General features: G+C 63.9%; 1 protein-coding gene across 1 annotated transcript; it reads left to right on the top strand.

Annotated features, from left to right (window-relative positions):
• The first annotated feature begins 234 nt into the window (after positions 1 to 234).
• On the top strand, positions 235 to 16,127 carry COL1A1 (collagen type I alpha 1 chain). The gene is made up of 51 exons (XM_084863387.1): positions 235 to 456; positions 2,013 to 2,207; positions 2,313 to 2,347; positions 2,456 to 2,491; positions 2,584 to 2,676; positions 3,446 to 3,517; positions 3,773 to 3,817; positions 3,966 to 4,019; positions 4,178 to 4,231; positions 4,734 to 4,787; positions 4,904 to 4,957; positions 5,291 to 5,344; positions 5,433 to 5,477; positions 5,596 to 5,649; positions 5,780 to 5,824; positions 6,000 to 6,053; positions 6,285 to 6,383; positions 6,469 to 6,513; positions 6,615 to 6,713; positions 6,834 to 6,887; positions 7,024 to 7,131; positions 7,214 to 7,267; positions 7,550 to 7,648; positions 7,829 to 7,882; positions 7,970 to 8,068; positions 8,631 to 8,684; positions 8,801 to 8,854; positions 8,951 to 9,004; positions 9,111 to 9,164; positions 9,631 to 9,675; positions 9,780 to 9,878; positions 10,132 to 10,239; positions 10,578 to 10,685; positions 10,858 to 10,911; positions 11,129 to 11,182; positions 11,384 to 11,491; positions 11,578 to 11,631; positions 11,739 to 11,792; positions 11,941 to 12,102; positions 12,188 to 12,295; positions 12,454 to 12,561; positions 12,673 to 12,726; positions 12,847 to 12,954; positions 13,362 to 13,415; positions 13,529 to 13,636; positions 13,928 to 13,981; positions 14,313 to 14,420; positions 14,512 to 14,794; positions 14,912 to 15,102; positions 15,313 to 15,555; positions 15,687 to 16,127. Exons 1-51 carry the CDS (start codon positions 366 to 368, stop codon positions 15,831 to 15,833), a joined length of 4,374 nt encoding a protein of 1,457 aa, XP_084719513.1. The 5' UTR covers positions 235 to 365; the 3' UTR covers positions 15,834 to 16,127.
• The last annotated feature ends 912 nt before the right edge of the window (positions 16,128 to 17,039 follow it).

Here is a 17,039-nt window from a genome sequence, read left to right as displayed (position 1 = left end):
TGGGGGGCTGGGGAGGCAGAGCTGCGAAGGGGGGGGGGGGTGTGCGGTGGACTCCCCTTCTCTCCCCTCCTCCTCCTCCTCCTCCTCCTCCTCCTCCTCCTCTCCGTTCCAACTCCCAAATTGGGGGCCGGGCCAGGCCGCTGTGATTGGCTGGGGGACGGGCGGCCGGCTCCCCCTCTCCTAGGGGCCGGGTTCCTCCCCACTCGCCCTCGGGACGGTATAAAAGGGGCCCGGGCCACCGGTCGGAGCAGACGGGAGTTTCTCCTCGGGGTCGGAGCAGGAGGCACGCGGACTGTGAGGCCACGCATGAGCGGACGCTGACCCCCACCCCAGCCGCAAAGAGTCTACATGTCTAGGGTCTAGACATGTTCAGCTTTGTGGACCTCCGGCTCCTGCTCCTCTTAGCGGCCACCGCCCTCCTGACGCAAGGCCAAGAGGAGGGCCAAGAAGAAGACAGTAAGTCCCAGGCTTTGGGAGGGAGGGTCCGGGGCTCCTTGGCATCGCAGCCTGCGCCCGGTCCGGGGAGTCCGCCCCTTAAACAGAGACTCGGGGTGCTCCGGGGACTGGGTGATGGAAGGGGGATGCTGAGGGCGCCTCTTTGGCACCCATGGGAGGGAAGGAACGCACCCTGGGCGGGAAGGGTGGAGACAAACGCCCTCGGGAGGGAGCGGGAGTGGAAGATGGAGCGCTACTCGAGTTGGTGCAGGCGGGGTCCTGAGCGCGCACGGCGGAGCGCACCCCGGGGGGGGGGGGAAAGGGGCTGCGAGCGAGGGGCGCGGGGAAAGTACGTCGAAGATGGGAGATGGGGTGGGGGGCGCCGAGCGAGGCATCTGAAGCCCAAGATGTAAAAGCCATCAGGGAAGCTGTGGGATGATTCATAAGGAAAGATTGCTTGCCCTCTGCAGGCTAGACAGCGCCGCTGGGGCCGCGGGGGTGCGGGGCCGCGGGGGGAGGGGGCGCAGGGAGTGGGCGGGATGCAGGATGAGAAACTTTGGAGAGCGCCGGGCAGGGCGGGGGTCCTTGCGCCCTCTGCCGGTCAACGCTGAGAACCGCTCCTCCCCGTCCCTCGCTTCCCCCGCGCAGGGGCTGGGGCGGGAGGTGGGGGTGATTGCGGAGTGTGAACCCCCACCTCCAGACCTAGAAAACTAGAAAATAAACCGGACGCGGCGCGGCCCCTGACCCTAAAAGAAGTGTCCGTTCCGAGGGAAATTGCGTGGCGGCGCCCGCCCCCTAGTGGCTGTCTGGGGAGGCGCCGGCGCGGTGGCCTGGTTCACCACCTAACGAGGTGCGGACTTGGACTTTCTAGCTCTTTGGCTACGGAGTGGCCCAGGGGCCCTGGCTGGCTTTGGGGAACGGGGGTTGTCCCAGGGAGAAGGTTTCCGATACGTCTGGGCGCTGGAGGGTAGGGCGTATCCAACTTGGGGGGGGGGGAGAAGGAGGTATATTTCAAGTCTCTGGGCGGGACCCCCGCCCCACACCAGCCCCGCCCCGTCCTCGAAGCCCCTCCCACTCCGTCCCACCTGCCTGGGGGATCGGGAGAACTGGAATGGGGGCCGGACCTCCCATCTCTCCTCCCACCTCCGCGGGTCGCCATCCAGACCACTCCCCACCCCACAAGCCTGGCCTCTGGATGGGGCCCCTCCCGTCCCTCCTCTCTCCTCCCCCCTCCCCTCGCCGCCCCCCGCCCCGACGGCTTTTTATTTCCCTTGGCCGCGGCACCGCGGGCTGAGGTCGGAGCTGGAAGCAGCCCCCGCCCGCGGCTTTGTTTAAATTCCTGGGAACTGGAAAGAGTTACGGCCGCGCTGGCCGCGCGCCGCGGCGCTGTCACCGGCGCTGATGAGGAGCAGATGAGCTTAGAGCTTTTAAGGGTTTGGGGAGGGGAGGGGAAGAGAGGCGGCGGGAAACGGAACATCTCAACGTGTCTCCGAGGCGGAGGCGGGGACGGACGGCGGGGGCTCTGCGGCGGGGGGTCCGGGCGCCGCTGACGCCCCCCCCCCCCTCTCGCCCCGCAGTCCCATCCGTCACCTGCGTGCAGAACGGCATCCGGTACCACGACCGGGAAGTGTGGAAGCCCGAGGTCTGTCTGATCTGCGTCTGCGACAATGGCAAGGTGTTGTGCGATGACGTGATCTGCGAGGACACCAAGCACTGCCCCGGCGCCGTGGCCCCCCCGGGCGAGTGCTGCCCGGTCTGCCCCGACGGCGAGGGTACGGCTCCTGCGGGCCCGGGGCGGGGGCCGGGGAGGACGGAGGAGTTTGCAGCCGTTGCCCCCGAGCAAACCCGCCTCTAACCCGCGTTTCTTCTCCCCCCAGTGTCGCCTACGGATCTAGAAACCGCAGGAGTCGAGGTAACGCTCTGCCCTCGGCTGGTGCCCCCCTCCCCTGGCCCCTCACGGCCCTCCCTTCTCTAACCCAGGTCCTTTTTTGTGTTTTCTCTCTCTCTCCCAACCTCAAAGGGACCCAAAGGAGACACCGGCCCCCGAGGCCCCAGGGTAAGTAAGATGCGGGGTGCTCTGGCTGCGGGGGGCTGCGGGTGGGCGTGGCCCCGGGCCGGTGCTCACCATCCGGGCCTCTCCCGCTGCAGGGACCCGCAGGCCCCCCTGGCCGAGATGGCATCCCCGGACAGCCTGGACCCCCCGGCCCCCCTGGACCCCCTGGACCCCCTGGCCTCGGAGGAGTAAGTGGCCAGTACTCCTGTCCGCCCTCCCCACCCCCGGGTTTGGGTTTGTTTTGGTTTGGGCAGATGGTGGCATTCTTTATAGTTGGAAATGATTTCGAACTTAAAAGAAAAGCTTCCAGAAGAGTGCCAAGAACTCTCCTGGACCCTTCCTTCTCAGCGTGCCCCGTTTGCGGTATCAGTCTCTGTCTCTGTATACACATCAGGATGGTTCTTTTCCTTTCGGGACCCTTGGTTTGGGAGTAAGTGGCTGGGAGTATGTCCCTAAGACCATTCTCTTGACGGCCTACTGCACAATGATCACGATTTGGAAATTTAACGGGGTTGCAATATATACTTACTACACAGTCCCTATTCAAGTTTCACCAAAGTCCTATTCTATAGCATTATTATTATTATTATTATTTCCAATTCCAGGATCCAATCCAGGATCATGAATTGCATTTTATGGCTATGTCTCTTTAGTTTTCCTTTCATTCCTCAGATTTTTTTATTTTTAATCTTTCATGCCACTGAGGTTCTTTGAAGAGCCCATTTGTGTGGTAAACGGTCCCTCCTTTTGGGCTGGTCGGCTGTGTCTTCATGACCAGATTCCGCGGATGCCTTTTTGGCAGGACTACCTCACACGGGATGTTGTCCTGCTTCGGGCGTCCCATCAGGAGGCACACGATGTCCGTCTGTCCCATTATTGGTGCCATCTTCTGCCTTTCAACTCACTGTCTGGCCCCACTTTCTCATCCACTCTCTCTTATGTGTTTTCTCCCCCTAGAACTTCGCTCCCCAAATGTCTTACGGCTATGACGAGAAATCAGGCGGAGGAGTGTCCGTGCCCGGTCCCATGGTGAGCCACCAGGGGGAGTAGAGGTGACAGGAGAAGAGCCGAATGGGGATCCACACAGGATGGGCCAGCGATGGCACATGGGGGTGACAGAGATGACCTATGAGGTCAAGATGACCCCTGGGACCTCAGAGTCCAGAGAGGATGCCAGGCAACTGGGTGGTCCCCAGAGGAACCCATGGGAGACAGCAAGTCTACACCCTTGTGGCACCTTCCCACAGCGATGTCATGAGGTCTCCTTTTCTTCTTCTTCCACAGGGTCCCTCTGGTCCCCGCGGTCTCCCTGGCCCCCCTGGCTCACCTGTGAGTATCCAGGGTATCTTCACAGCCTGAGCTTTGGGCTCTTGGCGGGAGGATTGGGATGGAGGATTGGGATCTCTTGGTGAGATGGGAAAAGGTTGCCCAGTGGCACCTGCCCTTCTAACCCCACCCCTCTCTCCTTGTCCTCCAGGGTCCCCAAGGTTTCCAAGGCCCCCCTGGTGAGCCTGGCGAGCCTGGAGCTTCAGTAAGTGCCCCCTCCCCAACTGGTACCCTGTGGACAAATACGCCTCCCTCTGCCAATACGTGGATTCTCCACTCCCCTCTGGAGTCTTCCTTACCCCCTTTCCCTTCCTTCTTCCTTATCCTGGTCATTCTAACCCCCTCTCCTCCTGTCTCCTCCAGGGTCCCATGGGTCCCCGTGGTCCTCCTGGCCCCCCTGGCAAGAACGGAGATGATGTAAGTAGCCACCGTGAGAAGACACCATCTGCCCCTTACTGCCTCTCTGGGCTGGGGCCCTGTCCTCCCCACCCGGTGCCCCACCGCCTTCGGGGGTAATGCCCAGAGAAAAGGGGGAAAGTTCCCCCGGATGGACAGGCCTGCCCTTCCACAAGGACCTTCACCCTTTGTGGGATGTTTCTCCATCCTCTCCCCTGTGAGCAAACCCCACCCCTGCCCCTCAGGACAAATGGCTTCCTTAAGCTTCATTGCTCTGGGCACCTCAGGCCTGCTTTCCCTGTGATGCGATTAGAACGCTGGTGACAGGAACAAACAGAAATTCCTTTGGAGGGAAATAAAATCCACCAGACAAGGGTTTCCCGGCAGGTTTAAATTGCACTCTAACTTCAAAGATAAGGCCCTGCACCCCTAAGCCTGACCTCCAACAACCCCAGGAAGAGCCAGACCCTCCACAGGTTTCCGCCCAGGGACATGGGCATGAAGGCCTTTCTCTCCCTCTCAGGGCGAAGCTGGAAAGCCTGGCCGTCCCGGCGAGCGTGGGCCTCCTGGACCTCAGGTGAGCCAGCCAGTGTGGCCAGCCCCCCGCTCTTCCGCATTTGGGTTCATCTGGGCTCTGTGTCCGGTGTGATGGTGTCTCCTAACGGCCCTGCCTTTCTTTTCGTTTCCTGCCAGGGTGCTCGGGGATTGCCCGGAACAGCTGGTCTCCCCGGAATGAAGGGACACAGAGTGAGTCCCCTATGAGTCATCTCAGCTCCCTAAGTCCCAGCATTCCCACCATTCCAACCCCTTCCCCCGAGGCCCCTGGTGTGTGTCGTGGTGGGAGGCAGCCACAGAAGTCCCCAGGGACAGAGAGTAGACATCCAAAAGGACTTACATCCTGTTGGGAAAGGCGTTCTGATAAGGGGATCGGATGAGATCTTGGGGCAGTTGGGTTGAGTCTAGCTCAGAGGCGGGTGATGTCTGCAGTGAGCTCCTGAGGCTCCTTCTCTGGTTTGGATGGGTGTCACGGTGACCCTCGCCCTCCACAGAGTCTTACCTGCTCCCTCCTCTCAATCTTAGGGTTTCAGTGGTTTGGATGGTGCCAAGGGAGATGCTGGTCCTGCTGGTCCCAAGGTAAGAGGCTGTCTGAATGCCCTGGTTCTCCCCCTCCCCGCCCAGGCCCACCCTGAACACATGCCTAATTCTGTTCTCTGCTCCCTAGGGTGAGCCTGGTAGCCCTGGTGAGAATGGAGTTCCTGGCCAGATGGTGAGTGTGTCCAGTTCTAGAAGGAAGAGAGGGCACAGGGTGCACGGGGCACAGTGGGAGCTTGAGGGAGATGGGTGTGCCTTCCGTCTCACTTGGTTTTTCTTGGTTTTGTTGCCAGGGCCCCCGTGGTCTGCCTGGTGAGAGAGGTCGCCCTGGAGCCCCTGGCCCTGCTGTAAGTACTTCTGGTCCTTTTTTGGGGGGGCAGGGAGGGGGGATCCCTGGGCTCTGGAAGGAGTCCCCCAGGAGCTACAAGGACCGGCCAATGCTCAGTGGATGTAATTGCGCTTCCTCCCTCTCTACAGGGTGCTCGTGGAAATGATGGTGCTACTGGTGCTGCTGGACCCCCTGTGAGTGTGGCCCCTGGACCTCAATGCCTGGGAGTGGGCAGGGTCTCAGTGCGAGCTCTTGGGGGTAACATTGGAGATGGGCCATGTGGGTCTGAACCCCAGGACCTCTTCTGTCCCAGGGTGCGACTTGCAGCTGCCACGTTCCTTCTTGCTGACATCTCCTTTCCATCCACAGGGTCCCACTGGTCCTGCTGGTCCCCCTGGGTTCCCCGGTGCTGTTGGTGCTAAGGTGAGACCCCTGCCCTCCTCTGAGTGTAGCTCCCATGGGCCACGGTGTCTCCGTGCTCCCCAAACCAGAGGGACCCAGAGTGGCAAGACCTTTGTCCCGGTGTTCCTTTCTCCGATCTTGGAGTCCTGACTCTTGGTCTCCTGTCCCTACCCTTCACTCCCAACCCCCACCTCCCAAAGGTGAGGCTGGGCTGCCAGGGTGGCTTCTGACATGTCCTGTCTTCCCCTCCAGGGTGAAGCTGGTCCCCAAGGATCCCGAGGCTCTGAAGGTCCCCAGGGCGTGCGTGGCGAACCCGGACCCCCTGGCCCCGCTGGTGCTGCTGGCCCTGCTGTAAGTATTGCTTCCTCAACGCCCCCGGCCCCGCCCCGACTCAGAGTCCTCGACTGTTACTCACCCGCCTCTTTCTGTGCCACAGGGAAACCCTGGTGCTGATGGACAGCCTGGTGCTAAAGGTGCCAACGTAAGTGTCCTGCAGGTTTCAGAGCTGCCCCTGGTGCCCACCCCCCGCCTGCCCTGTGTGTGCCCTTCACTGGTAGACTCAACTCGTTCTGCCCCCTACAGGGCGCTCCTGGTATTGCTGGTGCTCCTGGCTTCCCCGGTGCCCGAGGCCCCTCTGGACCCCAGGGCCCCAGCGGTGCCCCTGGCCCCAAGGGTAACAGCGTAAGTACTTCTCTCTTCCTCTGCCCCATTCTGCACCGGCTCCAGGGTGACCCTTGTCTGGGGGTCAAGGCCAACCAAGCCCCCCAACGTATGGCTCATCCTCTTCTCTTCCCCACACAGGGCGAACCTGGTGCTCCCGGCAACAAAGGAGACACTGGCGCCAAGGGAGAGCCCGTAAGTCCGCCTGCAGCTCAGCCCGGCCGCCCGGGGGGAGACCCGGGGAGGCCCCGCCTCAGCCAGCTGGGGAGCGGGCACCCGGAGGGCCCCTCACTCCAGACTGCCCTTTACCCCTCCTCTCCGCTGTCTCCAGGGCCCCACTGGTATTCAAGGACCCCCTGGCCCTGCTGGAGAGGAAGGAAAGCGAGGAGCCCGAGGTGAACCCGGACCTGCCGGCCTGCCCGGACCCCCTGGCGAGCGTGTAAGAGCCCCCTTCTCTGTCCCCAGTGCCAGCCCGGCGCCCCCTGTCTGAGCTCACTGACCAACCTCCTCCCCTCCTGCAGGGTGGACCTGGCAGCCGTGGCTTCCCTGGCGCAGATGGTGTTGCTGGTCCCAAGGTAACCTCTCTTCGTGGCCCTGCCCTTTACCCCTTTACTCCCTTTTGCAGATGTTCCCCCCACCACACACACACACACACACACACACACACACACACACATGCTGCCCAGCCCTGGCGCCCTGTGCTGTGGCTACAAGCTTCTCTCTCCACACTCAGCCTCACCTTGGCCTTCCCGCCTCCAGCAATGCCCCTCAGAGCCCCCACCTCCCTGGGAGGTAGAAGATGCTGGGAGAGAGGCCCAGGCCTGAGACCCTAACTGTTCCTGTGACCCCCCAACCAGGGTCCCGCTGGTGAACGTGGCTCCCCCGGCCCTGCTGGCCCCAAAGGTTCTCCTGGTGAAGCCGGTCGCCCCGGTGAGGCTGGTCTGCCTGGTGCCAAGGTGAGACCCAGCCCTCTGTCCAGCTCGGCCCGGCCCTGCCTGTCCCGTGCTGGCTCCGGGAGGAGGTGCTCTGGAGCAGGACACCAAACTGCCACCTGGAGAGCCCCCTCCCCATCCTCCCTTCCCCCCCTCCTCCGCCACCCTCTCCCGCAGCTCTCACACCGCTCTGCTCCCTCTTAGGGTCTGACTGGCAGCCCTGGAAGCCCTGGTCCTGATGGCAAGACTGGTCCCACTGTAAGTATTACTCCCCTGTGGACCCCCTTCCCCCTTCTGACCCCCACCCCCTGTTCTCACCTCGGCTTTTGTGACTCCCCCTCCCAGGGTCCCGCTGGTCAAGATGGCCGCCCCGGACCCCCAGGCCCCCCTGGCGCCCGCGGTCAGGCCGGTGTGATGGGATTCCCTGGACCCAAAGGTGCTGCTGTGAGTATTCAGGGAGGAGCCACAGGGACAGGCTCAGAGCCACAGGGACAGGCCCCCAGGAAGCGAGGGTCCCGGTGTCTGGGCCTAGCTCTGCCGCTGACGTGCTGTGTGGCCTCCGGCCACTCACTGCCCCTCTCTGGACCTCAGTCTCCCTGTTCACAAAAGAAAGGGCCTCTCCTGACACCACTGCCATGGCTCTGTCCCTGGAAATAAATATTGTTGGCATCTGCCCCCCCCCCCCCCATATACACATGGGGATGGGATATCCCTTTATGTAATAGTTACCCACAAATCTTGGGGGTTCTTTGAGGTTTGAAAGGAGATATCAGAGGAGAGGAAAGCCCTGGGCAGCTCAGGTCACCACAGGCCAGTGATGGGGAGAAGGAAGGGGCATGTGTCCAAGGGAGAGGCTAAGGGACCAGGAAGGCATCTCTCCAGGCCCGGAGCTGGTGAATAAAAAAGCCCCAAAAGCCCCTTTAAAGATTCCACTCCAAGTGACCAGGAGGGACTGGGGAGCCCTGCTCTCCACTGCAGCCCCTCAACCTTGACTCTTCCCCGCCAGGGAGAACCCGGCAAAGCTGGAGAGCGAGGTGTTCCCGGACCCCCTGGCGCTGTGGTACGTATCTCACCCTTCCTCCTCACTGCCCCAGGCCCCCCAGCCCCAGGCCCGCCCACCTGCCCCTCTTCCTCCCGCCTCCTCACCCCCCTGTTCTTCTTTCTCTCCCCCCACAGGGTCCTGCTGGCAAAGACGGAGAAGCTGGCGCTCAGGGAGCCCCTGGCCCCGCTGTAAGTGTCCCCGCAGGGAGGCCTGGGCGGGGCCACTGAGGGGAGACCCCCCGCTGCTCCCCTCCCGGGCCTTTCTGACCCCCTCTCCCCTGACAGGGCCCCGCTGGAGAGAGAGGTGAACAAGGCCCCGCTGGCTCCCCCGGATTCCAGGTGAGGCCTCCCAGCCGCCAGGGGGTTGGGAGCGGGTTGGGAGCTCCCCTTTGCTCTCTTCTGAATTCTAATCCCCTTCTCTCCCCTCCCCGTCTCCCACCTCCAGGGTCTCCCTGGCCCCGCTGGTCCTCCTGGTGAAGCAGGCAAACCCGGTGAACAGGTAAGGGTAGCAGCCACCCGCCAGCGACCAGCCAGACAGGGATGCAGGGAAGATAGAGGAAGGGGCAAGCCTCCTAGCTAACTAGATACCTTCAGCTGGAGGGTAACGGTCAGACACCAGCAGGACTGCCCCCAGCTGGAGGGTAACGGTCAGACACCAGCAGGACTGCCCCCAGCTGGAGGGTAATGGTCAGACACCTGCAGGACTCCCACCATGAAGGGAGCAGCACCGAGGGAAGCAGGGAGCTCTGGAAGGCTGCCCGTCTTCTGGCTTCTTCTTAGAGATGCCGGGACTCTGTGACTTTCCTTCGACCCAAAGTTGGGGGCGTAGAGAGAAGAGGGGTGATCCTGGTCTCTCATCACAGAATCTGCCCCCCCACCCCCACCCCGGGCAGGAGAGCAGGTGCTTGCTAGGGCTGAGGCCCGTGGCCTTTGCTCACTGTCTGTCCGTCCCTCCTCCCCCTCAGGGTGCTCCTGGCGACCTCGGTGCCCCCGGCCCCTCTGGAGCCAGAGTAAGTAGAGCCTCTGCCGCTCCCACCGATGCCCGCCCCTCCCCGTGCCCCGGCCGGCGGTCTCCGGAGCCGCCATCACGGGCCCGCCCTCCCTTTCCTCCTAGGGCGAGAGAGGTTTCCCCGGAGAGCGCGGTGTGCAAGGTCCCCCCGGCCCTGCTGGTCCCCGCGGATCCAATGGTGCCCCCGGCAACGATGGTGCTAAGGTGAGGACGGCACAGGGCCCGGGTCTCACCGGGGGACCCTGACCGTGACCGAAGCCACCTAGATGGGGGGGGTGGGGGACCCCGCTGGGTGGGGTCCCGGTGCAGCCTGAAGTGCTGGCTGTGAGCCTTCACTCTGAGCTGGTGCCTGTCTCTGGCCTCAAAACCAAGCCTGGGAGATACTCAGAGGGGCTCAAGGCTATGACGTCATCCTGGAAGCCCAGGCCTCACTCCAGTCCTCTTGGTTGCCCCTTAGGGTGATGCTGGTGCTCCTGGAGCCCCCGGCAGCCAGGGTGCCCCTGGCCTCCAGGGAATGCCTGGTGAACGAGGCGCTGCTGGTCTGCCAGGCCCCAAGGGTGACAGAGTAAGTCCAGCCCTGGTGGCTCCCCTTCTTTGTCTACCCTGGGTCCCCCACCCTCTCTCTCCCACCCTGAGACCTTCCCCTCTGGCCTTTCTGCTGGTGAATCCTCTGTGGTCCAGGCCCTTCTCTCCCCATGAGTTACCTTGGCAACGAGAGCGGGGGGCTTTCTCCTGGATGGGGGGCCTCTTCCCCTCACGAGCACCTTTTCCTCGGAAAAGTTTGGGGTCCTGGGCACGGGGGCAGGGCAGAGCTGGGGGGGGGGTGTCCCCAGACACCAGCAAGACAGCCCAGGCCACCCCCTTGCTCCACGCTGCACGTCTCAGGCTGGCCCATGTTTTTAGGGTGATGCTGGTCCCAAAGGTGCTGATGGTGCTCCTGGCAAAGATGGCGTCCGAGGTCTGACTGGTCCCATCGGTCCTCCTGGCCCCGCTGGTGCCCCTGGTGACAAGGTGAGGCGGCTGCCTCCTTCCGGTCTTCCCTAAGGCCGCTGGCCCACCAGCCTGGGCGTGGCTCTGGGCGGACACCCCGGAGGCGGGGGACCTGAATACAGGATGGGGAGGCTCTGCTGGGGTCGTCTGCCAGGAGGACCCTGACCCTGAGCCTCCCGTCCCCCCCTCTCAGGGTGAAACTGGTCCTAGCGGCCCTGCTGGTCCCACTGGAGCCCGTGGCGCCCCCGTAAGTACAGAACGAATGCCTCGTGCCTCCTCCGTGGCCCTTCTCTCCCTCCGCACTGCCCCCCCTTCCTGCCCCTCCTCCACCTTCGCTGTCATCCCTGGTCCCTGGAGAATGCTCCTGGGGCCCCTCCTCCTCGCCTGTCCCTCCAGCGCACCCTCCCACCTCCCCCACGCCCCCAGTGCCAGGGCATCTCTCCAGTCTGCCTCCTCTCTTCTAGGGAGACCGTGGTGAGCCTGGACCCCCTGGCCCCGCTGGCTTCGCTGGCCCCCCTGTGAGTATGAAGACCCCCTTCATTTGTGATCACCACCTGGGGCCGGGGCCCTGGGGGTGCTGGCTGAAGAGAGAAGCATCGTCCTGAGTCGGGGGGAGGAGGAAGGGGCTGAGATGCCTCCCATGCAAGCATCCTCCTGCCTGGAGTTGCAGGGACGCCATCCCTCCCCTCTCCTCACCACCTCCCGCCCCCCCCCTCCAGGGTGCTGATGGCCAACCTGGTGCTAAAGGCGAACCCGGTGACGCTGGTGCTAAAGGCGATGCTGGTCCCGCTGGCCCCGCCGGCCCCGCAGGCCCCCCCGGCCCCATTGTGAGTATCTCGCCCTCGGCCCCGAGCTGCCTGCAGGCCTGGACCCCGGGCTGGCCCCGCCTTGACGCCCCCGTGCTCTCCCCCAGGGTAACGTTGGTGCTCCTGGACCCAAAGGCGCCCGCGGCAGCGCTGGTCCCCCTGTGAGTAATTCATTCCCTGTGTCTGCTGGGCTCTGGTTGGAGGTGGGGGCGGCTGGGCCAGGTGAGGGCGCTCTCCTCCTCCTGACTGCCTTGTCCTCTCCGGCTAGGGTGCTACTGGTTTCCCTGGTGCTGCTGGCCGCGTGGGTCCCCCCGGCCCCTCTGTGAGTATCCCTGGGGGAGTCTCTATGGCTGGGGGGGGGGGGGCAGGGCTGGGGCCCAGGCTGTCAGGAGCGTCCTGGGCCCGGCTGAGGCCTCAGGGATGCTTCCAGAGTCCGGTGGGATCTGACAGCCCCCCTCCTCCTCTTCCAGGGAAACGCTGGGCCCCCCGGCCCTCCTGGCCCCGCTGGCAAAGAAGGCGGCAAAGGCCCCCGCGGTGAGACCGGCCCTGCCGGGCGTCCCGGTGAAGTTGGTCCCCCCGGCCCCCCTGGCCCTGCTGGCGAGAAAGGATCCCCTGGCGCTGATGGACCCGCTGTGAGTGCGGGCTCCGGAGGGGCCCGGGCTGGGAGAGTGGTCCCCGGCCACGGCGGGGCCCCTCACCGCTGTCTGCCCCCCGCAGGGCTCTCCCGGAACCCCTGGACCCCAAGGCATTGCTGGACAGCGTGGTGTGGTCGGCCTGCCCGGTCAGCGAGGAGAACGCGGCTTCCCCGGTCTTCCCGGCCCCTCTGTGAGTGCCCTCACCTTGGGGACCGAGAGGAACTGTCATAGGACTCGGAGGGTGCGGGATGGGGGGTGGAGCCAGCAAAGACGAATGTCCTAGCTGACTGGGGCCTCTCAGGACATGCCTTCCCCCCATCTCTGGCCTGACTCTTCCTTCTCCCTAAGGGCGAACCTGGCAAACAAGGTCCTTCTGGCTCCAGTGGCGAACGTGGCCCCCCTGGTCCCATGGGCCCCCCTGGATTGGCTGGACCCCCTGGCGAGTCTGGACGTGAGGTAAGCAGCCTCCAGCCCTGTACGATGCCAGTGCCCTTGCAGGGCCACCGGGGCCCTGGCCTGAGCCTCCTTCCCCCTGGCTGATGCCGACCTCCCTCCCTCCCCCTGCAGGGATCTCCTGGTGCTGAGGGCTCCCCCGGACGAGATGGATCTCCTGGCCCCAAGGTGAGATGGCTCCGTCCCCCCCACCCCCACCCCCGGGCCACTGCTGCGTCTGCTGCTCCCCCAGCTCCACCAGGCCCCTTCCTCTGGGGCTGACCGGCCTCTGCTCCTCTCCCCGCCCAGGGTGACCGTGGTGAGACCGGCCCTGCTGGACCCCCCGGTGCTCCTGGCGCTCCTGGTGCCCCTGGCCCCGTCGGCCCCGCTGGCAAGAGTGGCGACCGTGGTGAGACTGTAAGTGGCTGGGCTCCCTCTGGCTGCTTCGGGTCAGACACCCCGGGCTGCTAGGGTCCTGCAGGCGGCCTCTGGCCTCAGCCAGGCGGGGGGAGGCCTGGAGGTCTTACAAGGTGGCCAGCCCCCTGGCTCCCCTGAAACCAGAGCCTCAGCTCAGCCTCGAGGCCCCTCCCCCACAGTGCCCGTCTCCCTGGGGATGGAGTTGTCCCCAGTTAACGGTCCAGCTTGCACGAAGCCTGAACTCCATACAGCTTCATCTGGAGCTTAGGGGAGCAGGGCCTAGTGGGGAGGGGTGTGAGGACAGAGGGGTCTGTGAGGAGGAGTGGTCTCAGCAGCAGCGTGTGCTGGGCCAGCCCTCAGCCGGCGCCTCCCCGGCCGGGATCTAACGCTCTCTCTGCTCTCCCCAGGGTCCTGCCGGTCCCGCCGGCCCCATCGGCCCCGCTGGTGCCCGTGGCCCCACTGTAAGTCCTGCCCCGGCCCCCCGCCTCCTCAGAACCCTGCCGGGTGTGGACAGCACCCCGCTCAGTGCGAACAGACCCTCCCTCCTGACCTCCTGTCTCCTCCGCTCCTCTAGGGACCCCAAGGCCCCCGAGGTGACAAGGGTGAGACCGGCGAACAGGGCGACAGAGGCATCAAGGGTCACCGTGGTTTCTCTGGCCTCCAGGGTCCCCCTGGCCCCCCTGTGAGTACTCCCCCAGCCCAGCTGCCATCGAGTCTTCTCTGCCCGGCCCCCCAGGCCTCGCTGTATGATGGGGGGTGGTGGGGGACTTGGCTCTTTCTCACTTCTCCCCATTGACGACGGGGATCTGAAGGTGTATGGGCATTTCCAGGGTGCTTCTGAGGGGGCGGAGGGTGTATAAAGAAGGCCTGTGGGAGGGGTCTCAGCCCCTGACTCCCTGGACGATGGGGGTGGGGCGGGTTGCCAGCCGCACTTGACCCCCACGGGCCTGAACCACCTTTGTGTCTCCCCCAGGGCTCTCCTGGTGAGCAAGGTCCCTCTGGAGCTTCCGGTCCCGCTGGTCCCCGTGTAAGTCTCTCCTTCTATCTCTTCTTCTTGGGCCCCAAGTCCAGGTTCACGTCAGGGCCCTTTGCCTGGGACACAGGTGCTCCTCACCTCTCAGGAGAAGGGTCCAGAGACAGGGTCTGGGGGAAGGGAAGAAAGCCCTAGAGTCTAGGACCTACACCATCTTCCCCAGCCTTCGGCATCTCCCTCTTGCTCCCTCCTCCCCCGGTTTCCTGGCCCGGCGGCAGGCATGAGCAATGATGAGCACCAGGTGGGGAGGGTGGCGGGCTGCTCCCAGCGTGGGGTGGTCCTGTGCTTCCTGGCAGACTGTCCTTAACCATCGTCCCCCCTGCAGGGTCCCCCCGGCTCTCCCGGTGCTGCTGGCAAAGATGGTCTCAACGGTCTCGCCGGCCCCATTGGACCCCCCGGCCCCCGTGGTCGCACTGGTGACGCTGGCCCTGTTGTACGTAGCTCCCCACCCCATCTGCTCGCGGCCCTCCAGCCCTGAGGTGCTCGAACCCCGGAGAACCCCACTCTCTTCCCTCTCCTCGCAGGGTCCCCCCGGCCCTCCTGGCCCTCCTGGTCCCCCTGGTCCTCCCAGCGGCGGTTTCGACTTCAGCTTCATGCCCCAGCCGCCTCAGGAGAAGGCACACGACGGCGGCCGCTACTACCGGGCCGATGACGCCAACGTGGTCCGTGACCGTGACCTCGAGGTGGACACCACCCTCAAGAGCCTGAGCCAGCAGATCGAGAACATCCGGAGCCCCGAGGGCAGCCGCAAGAACCCCGCCCGCACCTGCCGCGACCTCAAGATGTGCCACTCTGACTGGAAGAGCGGTGAGGACACACCCGCCCTGCGCCCTGCCTCCTCCTCCTGTCCTCCCTCCCCTCTTCCCCCTGCCCCGAGGGGCTCCGAGGTCCTCCCTGACCCCGCCTCGCCCCTCCCCATCGCAGGAGAATACTGGATTGACCCCAACCAAGGCTGCAACCTGGATGCCATCAAGGTCTTCTGCAACATGGAGACGGGCGAGACCTGTGTGTACCCCACGCAGCCCACCGTGGCCCAGAAGAACTGGTACGTCAGCAAGAACCCCAAGGAGAAGAAGCACGTCTGGTTCGGCGAGAGCATGACCGGCGGATTCCAGGTGCGCGAGCTGAACCCCGGAGCCACTCTCACCAGACGGGCGGCGGGGGGCACAGGAGGGGCTCGAGGGAAGGTCTGGGGGCTCTGGGCCTCTGCAGGGTGTGAGGACAGAGCCAGGGGGAGAAGCTGGGGTCCTGAGACTCCAGTGACAGGGCCAGGACTACAGGCTGCAGGACGGCCGCTCACTCTCCTCCCTCCCCGCCTCTTGCAGTTCGAGTACGGCGGCCAGGACTCCGACCCCGCCGACGTGGCCATCCAGCTGACCTTCCTGCGCCTGATGTCCACCGAGGCCTCCCAGAACCTCACCTACCACTGCAAGAACAGCGTGGCCTACCTGGACCAGCAGACCGGCAACCTCAAGAAGTCCCTGCTCCTGCAGGGCTCCAACGAGATCGAGCTCCGCTCCGAGGGCAACAGCCGCTTCACCTACACTGTCACCTACGACGGCTGCACGGTGAGTCCCGCTCTCCCCGCAGGGCCCCTTCTCCGGGCCGTGGCTTTCCAGGCAGGCCCCGGTTCCCCCCCCCCTGCCGCCCCCCACTCCCGCCGGTGACGCCCCTCTCCCGCTGTCTCCCCTCCGCCCAGAGTCACACCGGAGCCTGGGGCAAGACCGTGATCGAATACAAAACCACCAAGACCTCCCGCCTGCCCATCATCGACGTGGCCCCCTTGGACATTGGCGCCCCAGACCAGGAATTCGGCATGGACGTTGGCCCCGTCTGCTTCCTGTAGACGCCCTCCACTCCAACCTGGCTCCCTCCCACCCAGCCCACTGGCCCCCGACCTTGGAGACAGACAAACAGCCCAAATTGAACCCCCCCCCAAAAAAAAAGCCAAAAATGGGAACCAATTTCACATGGACTTTGGAAATTTTTTTTTTTTCCCTTTGCATTCATCTCTCAAACTTAGTTTTTATCTCTGACCAACTGACCATGACCGAAAAAACCAAAACCACCTTCAACCTTACCAAAAACCAAAAAAAAAAACCCAAAAAAGGAATAAATAAATAACTTTTTAAAAAAGGAAGCTTGGTCCACTTGCTTGAAGACCCACGTGGGGGTAAGTCCTTTTCTGCCCGTTGGGCGTATGACACCCCAACGCTGCCCTTTCTGCTCCTTTCTCCATGCCTTCTTGGGGCCTCCCCCCCACCCCACACTGCTCCCCAAAATCTAAGTCTCCCCAAAAGACACAGGAAACCGTGCATTGTCTGCCCAGCAACCAAAGGCAATGCTGAAACACATGAGCGGCCCTCCCTCACCCGTACCCCGGAGCCCTGGGGGAACCCGGGGTTCTCAGACTGCCAAAGGAGCTCCACCATCTGGCGCCCCTTGGCCTCGGCCACGCCCCCCTCTTCGTTTTTGAGGAGGGCAGGCCGGGGGGCCACAGGCCCTGCATCGCCTGGTGCGGAGGAGAGTCAGGGCCGTGACAGTGGCAACGTGGGCTGATGGGAGAGACTGCTCCGCGCCTCTTGTAACTAACTGTGTTGCTGAAAGACTACCTCTCTCTGTGTCACCGGGGCAACCGTGTGGGGGCGGGGCGGGAGGGGCTCCCCTTTTTATATCAAAGGTGCTACATCTCTGTGACGGGGTGGGGTGGGGGGGCGAGGGGATCACTGGTGCTATAGAACGTGGAGACGCCCCCACCCCTACCACCAGACCAGCCATGTTCCTTTTTGTTCCAAGTCTTTTGAATTCTTCGGTGGTGTTTTTTTTTTTTTTTCCTTCTTCTTCTCATGGATGGAGATGCATGTGAATTTTCTTAAGGTGCTATTGACCACGGGGGGAGAGTGTCCACTCACTCCTCACCCTCTCTCCCCAACCCCCTCGCCTGCTCGGGGCCTCTCTCTCTCTCTCTCTCTCCAGACCTCTCTCCTCTGAAACCCCCTCCTCCTCAGCTCCTCCCGTCCTCACACCTCTCTCCCCATCTGTCCTTCCGTCC

The sequence above is a fragment of the Pipistrellus hanaki genome (genome assembly GCF_964339955.1).
Source record: "Pipistrellus hanaki genome assembly, chromosome: 16".
Classification (NCBI taxonomy): domain Eukaryota; kingdom Metazoa; phylum Chordata; class Mammalia; order Chiroptera; family Vespertilionidae; genus Pipistrellus; species Pipistrellus hanaki.
Note: the sequence above shows the minus strand (reverse complement) of the source record. Positions and strands in the feature narration are given on the sequence as shown.

Coding starts and splice junctions, on each gene's coding strand:
- COL1A1 (XM_084863387.1), top strand. CDS start 366: ATGTTCAGCTTTGTGGACCTCCGGCTCCTGCTCCTCTTAGCGGCCACC. Junction 5,825..5,999: donor CTGGTGCTGCTGGACCCCCT/GTGAGTGTGGCC, acceptor TTCCATCCACAG/GGTCCCACTGGTCCTGCTGG. Junction 7,649..7,828: donor CTGGTCTGCCTGGTGCCAAG/GTGAGACCCAGC, acceptor GCTCCCTCTTAG/GGTCTGACTGGCAGCCCTGG.